At 38.8% G+C, this 12104-nt stretch overlaps 1 protein-coding gene across 4 annotated transcripts in view; it reads left to right on the forward strand.

The window, feature by feature from the left end:
* The window catches only part of MIB2 (MIB E3 ubiquitin protein ligase 2), a 53575-nt gene that overhangs the window by 6852 nt on the left and 34619 nt on the right, over nucleotides 1–12104 (forward strand). For 3 of the 4 annotated variants that reach the window (XM_062593181.1, XM_062593180.1, XM_062593182.1), the window contains 2 exons: nucleotides 6858–7208; nucleotides 9744–9915. In XM_062593181.1, the coding sequence (XP_062449165.1) occupies nucleotides 6962–7208; nucleotides 9744–9915 (419 nt within the window). In that variant the 5' untranslated portion in view covers nucleotides 6858–6961. Of the gene's footprint in view, nucleotides 1–6857; nucleotides 7209–9743; nucleotides 9916–11984; nucleotides 12079–12104 lie in introns of those variants that run through there. The other variant, XM_062593183.1, reaches the window with a different exon arrangement.

Consider the following 12104-nt stretch of genomic DNA (forward strand, 5'->3'; position numbering starts at 1 on the left):
ATTAAAATCTCTGCTAGCACTGGGAACTAAGAATTTGATTTCTGTGCTGTGACTAGGTACTGTGGATTTGCAACGTAAGTGAACTCTCCAGCCACCTTTGTGTTAGCCACACCAGATCAAGCTTTGGAAACTACCTTTGTCTCCAAAATGGAGAAGGGACCTCAGTGGAGTTTTCATGGCACCTATCTCACCTTACACTGCTTGATACCAGCATTTTTAAAGTCAAGTATTGCTGGGGTTTTTTTCTCTTCCAGGGTAACAAGAATACAGTATCTTTTCCAAACTATATTTCAGTTGGAGTTATTCATTTAGCCCTATTACCAATAGGGTGAGATATTCAGCTGGATAATAGCATGTTCTATCGAATTTTACTAAGGTACCTCTCACCAAGGTACCCTGTTACTTAGTAGTTCAAAAATCTGGGCTGAATAGCCAAATGGAGGAGAGACCCTTATAGTGAGATTTTCATTACTTCTTTTGTTTAGTTAGAATTAGATGGCAAGTCAGATTGCAAAGAGAAGTAGTGTTGTGAGGACTGGGATTCTTCCCCCCCACCATCAACCGGGACTTGGTCTGATGTTGTTGCAATTCTTTCTTGACATGAAAGTGGTTGGCTTTGATTTACCAGTCCCTTGCTTTGATATGCAAACTTTCCTCCTTAGAAGCAAGTTCTTCCTAAGTAGTCAGTCTTACTTGCTTTAAGTTAACCTGATCCTCTGATCCTCAGTTCTACAGTCTTAGTGCATAAACAAAGATCTGATCTGACAGTGACGTTCTTTGTATGTGGAATCAGATCTGGAAAACAATAAACAAATGAGTGGGTCTTGCTGCATGTTTTTCTGTATCAAGAAACCAAACTGGTACTGGTACTGTGTTAGGTAGTGTTACAGCCCGAATGTTTGTCTGAAAGCAAAAAAAAAAAAAAAGATCGTGTGTTATGATTTAATATTAATCTGCATACTTAAGTGACTTTTTTCATTTAGTAGGGTTTTATGTAAATTAGCATACCACAACAGATATTAGGAATACGTTTATTCTAAAAGAGAGATGGAATACTCCCTCTAGCCTTTTTTTTTTTTCCCCCATTACAGGCAGCCCCTGTTGTGTCTGCTGTCCACTGGCTGCAGACTGCACAGAACCAGTGCAAATGAGCAGAAATACAAGTCATAAATAGTCCTAGTTCAGTGTCTGATAGGAAAACACCACAGAAAGTGTGCATTGTGGAAGAAGACAGTTCCCTAAAGTCAGTCTTTTTCTCATGACCCTTCTGTATTTTTCATGTTTGAACATTCCCAGATCCAGTGAAACCCTTCCCCCCTTTTCTATGAGATGCATTTTGATATCTATGGATTTACAACTATAAGAGAGTTCCTGTTGTCGCATCACATAAGTAATTGGCATTAGCTTTTTTTCATCTAGACAGAAAAAAAACATTAGTGAGCCATAAATGTTTTGAAAATTTGATGCTCCATTCTAGCCAACAAAGTATCAGCATTAAACTCCAGGCTGAAGAATAAATAAAATCCCCAAATAGGGTATCACAAAAGAACGTGGTATTCCTAACCCTTTTGCAGCCAGAGTTTCAATCTATCCTGAATTTCCCCCAACTAACAAAATCTTATGATGCAATTAAACTCAGGTTATTTGGTTTCATGTAGATCAAGATGGAGGAGAAGGTTTTGAGCCATAAATTTTGCTGTCTGGGTTTTGTTTAGCAAAGCACATGCCTGCACATCTTACACCTCAGGGAGGTTTGAGCACTTATTGACCTAGGAATTACAAATATGTTCACAGTCTGACACCAAATTTTGCCTGTAAATGACTCAAACTATAAACTGGCATTTCAATTAAGGTAGAGGCCTCTTGCACTCCTGCATAGAGTACACAGTCAATCATACATGCTTGTTAGCTTAGACTGCAGTTGGTACAGGAGAAAATAGTACCTGCAAAATTATCCACTATAGGGCAACTGGAGTAGATTTTTTCAGAGCCTCTTAAAAATAATGTGCTGATTACATGTGAGGTAAATAATTGATATGTTGCTTATAGGTTACTGACTTTTCTTAAAACAGACATTTGAATGCTAATGAAAGACTTGTGTGTAAAGACTTGTGTGTACATGTAGCAATGATTTGTGCAGCACTTCAGATAGTTTGTGTTTAGCAAAGAACGAAGTTGCCAGACAGGGCTTGGCTGCTGTCTGTGAAATGAAAAAAGAGTTAGAACAAACAGCAGAACAGCCCAAAGGCACTATTACTAGGAAGCTGCTTAGAAGAGGCCTGCTAAAAAGGCAAGGGTTTTGTCTGAATAGTAGGGAAGCTGCTTGAGAGCAGGCAAGAGCCCGAGTTGAAGACTAGATGGTAAACTCCATCCTGAAAAGTTGGAGGGAATTAGAACAAGGAGTTTTGGGGCTGAATAAGAATGGTTTAGGTAGAAAGCAAACGTTCAGAGAAGACTCAAAAACAGTGATTTGCAAGTTTTGGAACTGAATATTGAACCTGAGAGAGCTGGAGTTGGGATGATAGCATACTATGGAACAGGCTAGTCTCCAGAGAGGGCCCCTGTTCAGAACTGGAGATTGAGTACACACCAATTTCAGGTGGAGTGCTGGGAGTCAGGGCCTCCCCTAGCTTGTAGTCACACAGAGAAACCATACTGAGGGTACCACAACCAGCTAGCAGCAATAATGTCCCCTAATCTCACCTGGGATCCAGAAGTGGAAAAAAGCCCCAAGAACAGCCCCATGTGCTGGTAAATCAAAGGATTATTTGCTGTGGGTCTTGGTGGTTGCCTGGTCTGCCTTCATTTATAGTGAACATAATTTTTCTGTGAGAAGTGTATTTATCCCAGGGAGAAATTACACTGGATTCTGCTAATGAGAGGACATGTGCATTTGCTGCTGTGGTGTCTTGGGAGCTTGGCACTTGTTGAGGGGAAAGAAATGAAGAGTAAACCTAAATTTGAGTTTATTGGCTTGTACACCAGTTTTGGTAATGAGTGACTTAGCTTTAATCCCTGTCCAGAAGTATTTGATCCTAGTTGTCATTTATTAGTAGAGAATCTTTAACACAGAAATATTTATTTCTATTTTTCAGATAGAGAAATTAGAGGCAAAACTTGTTTATGTAGGTAAGCATTGGTGAGGCAGTTAGCTACTGAACTTGTATTGGTTTCACAAAAGCAGTGTTTCTGTCAGAAAAGGGAAAAATCCTATCAAATCCTACTTTTGTAGGGCAAATGCCTATGAAGTGTAGTGCAGAAACAGTATGGTCAAAAGCCTGCACAGCCGCAGCAAAAGTTTTAAAGGAGGTACAAGCCAATAAAGAAGCCTTAGCTTAATTTAGACATTACATCTAACATGTTTGAGTCTGTTTATTTTTCCAGTGAGAGGACTAATGATACAAAAGTAAATCTTGAGACTTTGCCATAGCAGCACTTGATCAATCTAAATGTTTAATGGCTTGATACAACTTTTTTTAATGGTGCCATGTCCCTGAATTTATGTATTTGTGGCAAACTTAAAATAAAATACTTGGAGTGACTAGGAACCACTTCAGAAGCTTATTAATAAAAGAATGGTTAGAGAAACTGGTCCTGAGTGAATCAGGTGTCTCTTTGATGCCATGTGCTGGCTGGGAACGATCCTTTTGGATCCAGATTTGAACTGTAGACCTTTGTTCTTGTGTAGAATCCTACTGAACAGGAAGACCAACAAGGTCACCACAGTGTCTTTTGGAATCTTGAACTGTCTCTTGAAGAATGAGCAGCATCAATTTGATTTCTTGCTTGCACTACAGTGAAGTTATTCTGAGTTTTTGCTGACACAGGCAGAGTCTGTCATATGCTCAGTTCCAGGCCATGTGTGCTACGTATCTATTGAAAGCTAGTAAACGTTTTGAGGTGTGCCCAGTCTACACTGTACTGCTCATTAAGTACTTATCAGCACTGATTCTGTCAGCCCTGATCCAAAAGGATCATTTGTCTGTTTTAGAGATCCCTGTAAACATTTGTATCCATTTCATCAGGTTACTACTTCTTGCAAATATTGATTTCTATTGAGAGCTGCTTATAGCTTTCTTAGTTTAACTCTGTTTTCCTAGTCCTTTCATGACTTTGTGGTGCTTTCCAATAGAAGTCTTGTCAGCACTGGTTTACTATGCTGTTACTGCTTCTTCTACCTCTGTTTCACAGAGAATGATGAGCTATAGAGATTACTGGGATCTAGATAAACTCTGAGTTTCCTGCAAATTAATATAATAACTCAAGGCCTTACGTAGTTTTTCTACGCTGCTATTTTACTATCTGTGTGACAGAGAATCTCGGGGTGGGGGGCAGGCCTCAGGAAATGCAGTTGTTGTAAAACTTAAATGATGCATTTCTCCAGGGCTTTTTCTGCAAGTGCCTTTATTGTCAGCTTATGTATTTCAGTGGCAGTCTGAAAAAGGGATGTCTGTAGCATCCCTCTAAGTAAAGAGGTGGGAAGGTACACAGAGCAAACAAAGTTTTATTAGTATGTAGGTTGCAAGTTTCTATGACCAAGGCAGTTCTGAACTGTGGTTGGCATTCTACTGTTAGACTACTCTATTGAGCCTGCGTCACAGAATCTGTATGTGTCAGTCTGCTCTGCAGTTTTTAGATCAGGACCATCTTCCGTTTTACTGCAGTGAATTAAATTTTGTGGGTTTGAAGCACAACCTGGAATATTCTTTTATGATGAATTATTTTTGAAAGTGATACTGCCTTCCTTGAAATACTAAGTGTTGTAAAGACTGTGATGCTTCATTCATTCCTAGGGAGAGCAGCATGGTTCACTGAAATAGCATAAAGTTTTTAAGGTTGGGGAACAGCACTTTCTCCTCGTTTAACAAATTTCATGGATGATAGTGCTTCCTTTTCTCAGTGCACAATTACTTTTCCTTCTATTATTATTTACCTCTTCCCACCGGCTCATATGGATTGAACAGAAGGATTTTTATTTTTAGGAGAAGCCATGTGGTGGTGATTGAACTATGTTTCTCCTGTTGTACCTTTCTACTGTTGGCAGTTTCCATTTGTTTTCTCTCCAGTGGACTTTGACTGTCTTGACTGGTTGATATCAGCCCCTTAAAAAAAAAAAAAAAAAAAAAAAAAAAAAGTAGTTCTGCCTCTTAGTAAAAACAGTATCTGTTTTACTTACTCTGATCTGGAGGAAGAGAAGATCATAAAAATCTCTTAGGTTTTGCAATGCTTTCTAAAAAGGGTGTTCTTTGATTAAATTCTGCTTTCACAAATACAACAATGAACATTGGTGCGCCTTAAACTTTCAGCAGTGTTGCATCTGTCTGCACAAAGGAAATCTAAATGAAAGCATTGCCCAAGCCATCTTTTAGTGATGATTAGAAAGAAAGATGCTGCAAAGTTCACATTTGCTTTTTCTGCTGCTCTCATGTGAGAGGTGTTTAGAAGTCAGTGATGAGTAGCAGGAAAAGCCTGAAGCTATGGAAATGCTAAAGCTGAACAGAAATCAAGCCCTTCCTGCATGCTAGAAACTTGAGTCTGCACCAACCTACTCCTCCATACATTCAAAAAGGGATATTTGGCTGGAGGAAGAGTTTATTTTTAGGCTTCAGTGGTTTTGGTTGCTTTATGGGTAGGCAGTAGTGTTAGAAACATGTCACATGGCACAAAGATGCTCCCAATGCTATGTCTGAGTAGACAGCATGTTAATTTGTCCACAATTCCACAGAGCAGGGCCTTGCAGCTGGTTTGAAGTGGCTCTATGTCATGGCAGTTGGTAAGATTCACTGTACTTTCAGAGTCCGAGCAATTTGGCCCTTAGAATTCTGTGCTTTTGAGACTTTCCAAAAACTGTGGAGGTTTTGGTTAGCCTAAGAGGGAGAACCAGGAATCCCAAAGAGAAAAGAATGTTATGGTAGATTTCATTCCCCCCCCCCCCCAAAAAAAAAAAAAAAAAAGAAAGAAAGAAAGAAAGAAAGTTAAAGCGGCACCTTTATTGAAAAATGGTAGTAGATGCTTCTTGAATTGCTCTGTCCTATTGTTCTGGTAAAGAGTTCTGTAAACCAGGCTTTAACTGTCTGTTTGATTTAATTAAAAGTTGTGGATGTGATGCATCTATGTTGTACTTGCTTCATTTACCAACTGCTATGGCAACAGTTGGAAAAGATATCCCAAGTTTTACTGATCCCAGCACAGACTGTGGTGCTTACTGTGTAATAGCTACCCATCCTTTCATGTTCCTGCTGTAGCTAGCATTGATATTTTTCTGACACTGGCATTTTTTTAAACCTCTGGAAAATGGACACATTTCTTTCATATGCATCTTTGAAACTTCCTATATCCTGAAATCAATGCCAAAATGGATTTGCTGGGTAAGTGACACTCAACACTGCAGTGTTATGATAAGATGTATATAGAGAGTCTTCCTCAAAAATTCAGAAATACTTTTTTTTTTTTTTTTTTTTCCCTAAAATCATGCTGTTGGTGTTTCCCTGGTTCTCTTTTCCAGCTTTAACCTCTGTGTATTTTGTTCCTGTTGCCATTGTGTCATGGGTAACTGTTGCATGTATTCCTGAATTTGAAATCAAAGGCTGATAACTGGAGTTTGGCCTCTTTTTGATCTCTTTACTCAGTATCTCTTTTCACATTGTTAACACCATAATGGGATAAGTACTTTGAGCTGAGGTTTGAGTTCTTCTCTTTTGGGAAACATAGAATATAGAAAATGTCCTGGCCCTGTTTGTTCAGCATGAGTTTGTGCACCAAGGGTATGAGCTGAAATGGCATCCATTTTTCTTCCTATGAAAGTTACTGCTATGATGTGCTGAGTGACATTATTTAATTGTGTGTTGTCTCATTAGGTATGCTAAACATAATGCTGAATGTGCTGGATGTGTTGCTGATAATGGTGCCTGTCTTCAGGATCCCCTGCTTGGAAAAATTTTGAGGATTGTTGTGCAGAGCAATGGACTTGGACCTCTATGCCAGCATGCAGGTTGGGATGCGGGTAGTCCGTGGAGTGGACTGGAAGTGGGGCAGCCAGGACAGCGGTGAAGGGAACGTCGGGACTGTAGTTGAGATTGGTCGGACAGGCAGCCCAACCACGCCAGATAAAACTGTGGTAGTACAGTGGGATCAGGGCAACAGAACAAATTATCGAACTGGATTCCAAGGAGCTTATGACCTTCTTCTGTATGATAATGCACAAATCGGTAAGTATGATATGGCAAGATGCACAGCCGCTAGTACTGTAAAGCACTCTCCTTTCGCATACGTAACACCTGCTTCACCTGCTCCTTGCCAAATTAAATGCTAACATCTCAGAGCCGTATCAGAGGCTTGGCTGATGCAAGCCTTTTGCTACCACCTGTCCATGGATTGGTGCTAAGCAGCAGTGTAGTATCAGCCCACTAATGGCAACAAAATTCATTGCTTGGGTACATTCGTGTGCAGAAATTAAAAGTATCTGATCTAGTAGATAGAGAGAGCTTAAGAACTGGGCCTATTTGCATGTGGATCTCTATTCAGCAGTGAACTTTTTAGTGAAGCTGAGAAAAGTGACAAACTTGTCTGAATCATCTGTGAAAATATGGCTGCTCCTTAGTAAGAATTTGTGTTCATATTCCCTCCTTTCTTTTGATTTATTTTTTTTCTTTTGAATCTTATCTCATAATTTGAAAGATGACCACTGCACAGTTTTAAACAGCAGAGACAAGTCCAAACTGTAGCTTCCTGAAATACTTGTAAATATTGCAGTTCAGGAAGAATTTTAAAGAGGAACCAGTGTCACTTGGATATCTGACTCAACAGCTTGAAAAATTGTGTTGACTTGTAGTTTTTGAGACTCCTTAAATTTCTTCACATCCCTTGCAGACCTATTTTTCTATAAATCTGGTCTATCATCCTGTTTTAAAGCATAATCAACTATTGACTCTTCTGTGTCATTCTAGACAGATTTCATCATCCCCATGTTACTGGTGGATCCAAAGTACAATGAGATGTTTTGAAAATTGTTCCCTTGCAAGTTTTGGGAGTAATTGTTCTGATAACAGTCTTGCTGACTTTGTCATACTGTTGAATTTTAGCATGACTTTTAGCAAAAGAGTTCCTTAGACCAGGAGATGGATACTTCATGCTACATATGAAAGGAGCATGCAATTTAAGTGTTCAGTTGTAGAGGGCCAAATTCTGCCATAATCCTTATGTTGTAAGCCCAGAGCAATGTACCTGAGGTTAATTGGGTTAAATTCTGCACTAGGAAGGTCACATTTAGGAAGTGTTTGACAGCTCATCTTGCCTTAAAACAGCTATAGATGCTTAAATGCTTAAAATTATTTTAGAAGTTTGGGAAGGAAGAGGGAACGGGATACAGGTCTTCAAATCTGGTTACCTAAACTATGCACAGAAATGTGGTAGAATACATATGCTTGGTCTTTTTTTTTTTTTTTTTTTCAAAATTAAAGATGACATAGAAGCAACAAGTATCCAGCACACTCAGATGGTTTCTGCTAAGACTCTTAAATCTACAAATAAGCATCTAAGTTTATTTGGGAAGATTCCATTTTGCTTTTTGTTAATTTCAGTTTTGCAAACTTTTTTGTAACAGAAATTCTTGCTTCACAGATTAGAAGTGTGCATGTGATGAAGAAGAGGTGAGAGTGGATACAGATGTTGCTGCTCTTCTATGGCCCTAATTTATATGGCTTTCATAGAAATTGGGTTGAAGATAAGTTCTTCACCTCTCTGCCAGTGAGCTGCTCTGGCTTTGTGTCAGTGCTGCTCAATCCAGACTATGCAAGACAAAAACACTATTTTGATAAGTGAATTGAACTGTAGGGAAGAAAACCATATAGGAGAGAATCAAAAGATGCTCTTATACAGCTTAATTGTAATGAATGAGTTCAATTCCATTACTTTTTCCACATTCTTATGTTAGAAGTCATTAAAATTGAGCAAGCTAATCCAGAATAAATGAGATGCCTTTGCAAGATGATATCAGCTCTATTACTTGGGCCCCATTGTTTAGGCTGTATATGTGAAGCTCTTATTAAACTTTGTAGTCAGTTACGTTAGTCTGTGCAGAATGCACTTTCAAGTATTAGTTGTGCTTCTTTATGATTAATATTTCCTGCCTTACACAGAAAAAAAAACAGTTTAAGAGTCAAACATCAGAAAACTGAGCAGCCAAAAATTGTTACAGGTAAATTATCCTGATTGAGCTTATTTGCTGTAGCTGTGCTCACTCAATGGATAAAGGGCAGGAGTTACCTGTTGTTGAGTGAAAACTAATATATTCTTTTAAGCGGCTCTCTAATACAAAATCTGTTCTATTTTATTGTACGAGATGAGTTCTATTCTTCCAATATCAGTTACTTTCATTGGCAGTGCCCATGCAAAAGAAGTACTAAAAATGAGTTGCTTTATTTTGCAATGGCAATGGTGGGATAGAGCAGGGATAGATATGTAAACCACCTTCACATCCAAACACATGTGATAATAGTGTGTCTTTGCCTTAACATATTAAACCAAGGGAGAGGCAGAGATTACTAGCTCAATCTCGATGCCATCTTAGTGCATTTATAGGGCTTCTAATTTGCTCTGATTGCAGCTTTATACATCTCCTTCAGTACATGTTGCATGTAATTTTTCTGTTTAAAACGTGCTAATATAGGCCTAGTAGCATTGTCAATCTTGTTTCTATGAATTTTGTGTGTGGATGTTTTACTACTTTTCTTTTATTTTCTTAGGTGTCCGTCACCCTAACATCATTTGCGACTGTTGCAAAAAGCATGGGATTCGGGGAATGCGGTGGAAATGCAAAATGTGCTTTGATTATGACTTGTGCACACAGTGTTACATGAACAACAAGCATGATCTGTCTCACCCCTTTGAGCGCTATGAAACAGCACACTCACAGCCGTAAGTGGTGCTACAGAGGAAGTCTAGTTAACCGTGTTGAGATTTATAGGTTGCTATTCTGTAGAATAATACAAAGCTTGATCTGGCTCATGGAGTTGCCTGAGAAAATAGAGCAAAATTTTCTTCTTCTCTCTCTTTTTTTTTTTTTTTTGTTTGTTTTGTTTTGGTTTTTTTCCCTTCTCTCTTTCCCTTCCCCCGATGCCCAGATTAAATAATGTCTTTGAGGTGCTCTGTTATTTTCTGTTCTCAGATAATTGAGTGACCATGAAGAGGCTGACAAGAATCTTGCACTTTCAAATTGGTGATTTCTTCTCAGAATCTGTACTATTCCCTGAAGAACATCATCTCATATAATCTGTACTGTACACATTAGCATTATCAGGAATGCATTAGCATTATAGGAGTGACTATGGAACAGTATCCATAATCTTATGCTCATTCATAACATGCCAAAACATGGAAGTCTGTTCTCCTGTCCTAAGGAAGAACTGAAAAATAACATTAACGGTAGTTTTGTTTGCTCCTACTAAGGTGGACATGAAGATGAGTCTTGTAATCCTCTTGCTTTTAGGAACAATTGTAAAGAATTAGCTTTTTTCTCTGTCACTGATTTTCTTTTTTACTTTTGCCTTGGAATTGTCACTGTGCGTTGCACGTATCTATGGAATGAAAAGTGTAATTTCTTTGCTAAAGACAGTGGTGTCTGATTAGCAGCCCTTCTTCCTCCCTTATGGGAAGTTTTCTTGGGAGTTGATAGTTTTGCCAGTGTTGTTGAGCTAGGCTTCTGAATGGTAGCAAAGGGATGGATGTTGCTGTCCAAAGATGTCCTCACTGAGCTTTGTGGCTTGCGTTTATCTACCAGATTAAGATGTTTCTTGAACCTGTGTTAATGTGACAATCTGTCCAGATACTGTTGTGAAATGAGCTTTGGGATTTGCTCCATGTACATGTGTGTTCACACGTTTTCTTTGAGTGTTATTACAATTAGCTCCAAGTAGTTATTCAGAGGCACCTGATTCTGTCTCTGTTTAAGCTCTGGGAATATTCTACTGTTAAGGTACATGATCTTTCTCACATTTAAAAAAATAAAATTAGATTAAACAACAGTTGTTGTAAGAGTTTGCACTGTTGTGGAAGTGTCCAATTTACTGGCTGTTGCAAGGGCTCTGCAGGGCACTGCTGCTTTGGGCCAAACAGTGGTGCATTCTTTTGAACACTGGACAGCACTGTTAACTTTTCTGACTCTCATCAGGAACATTGATACTTTTTATCAAGAGGCAGATCACTAGGTGCTTATCTCATCAGAACTCTTATCCTTTGCAGGTCTTGTATCCCTTTCTGAGTAGTCTGGATAGGTAAAGACGCAGAAAGCACAGTTTGTCTTTCCAAGATCCGTGTCTACCCAGCATCCAGGCTGTTGGTTGAATTTAAGTAGTGATGTGCTTGCTGTCAGTGTGAAGGAGGAGCTTGGAAGACTGCCAGTAAACTTGTCAAATCTAGTTCTGTTCTGTGCATGTCACTTCATCTTTTCCCAAAACACTGCAAGGAGGGATAACACTTCACCACCGCTCTGAAATACCACCTGAGAAACATCTAAGCACTGGAAGTCTCTAGAGATTGAGATCTACTAGAGCAGAAGTTAATGTCTGATAACACTTGCTTCTTAGTGGCTTTTTTTTTTTTTCCTACTTCCTTTGCTTTTCTCTGAGTCTGGTTGAGCATGGGATAGAGAAGATGATATAAATACAATTATTTTTAGTTGATAACAAGAAGTCTGGACGTAGGCCACAGTCTATTATACCTCATCTTTTGTTAAAACAGCAGTATTCTGACTTGCATCAACTGTGTGTTAGCAGGAGCAATGCTCTTGCTAACACCAGACAGCTAATTAAAAAAAAAAAAAAAAAAAAAAAAGAGAGAGAGAGAGAAAAGGAGATCCACTGTATAAACCTGTTGGACGTGGCCATGGTTTCTGGGAGCCTAAATAAGGGGTGAGAGAAAAATGCAGCAGTAATTTTAATTGGACTGTATATGATATCTTTCCTACTCTTGCTATTTGGTAGGTGCTGAATGTACCCACACTGAGAGATGGAGTGAAATTAGAAATCCACAGTGAAGAAGCTTCTGGTTATGGGAAGCTGCAATTTTAAACATGAATGAAAGGCATGTATTGTGATTCTTAAAGCTGC

This window comes from Rhea pennata, chromosome 22 (genome assembly GCF_028389875.1).
Source record: "Rhea pennata isolate bPtePen1 chromosome 22, bPtePen1.pri, whole genome shotgun sequence".
In the NCBI taxonomy this organism is placed as follows: Eukaryota; Metazoa; Chordata; class Aves; order Rheiformes; family Rheidae; genus Rhea; species Rhea pennata.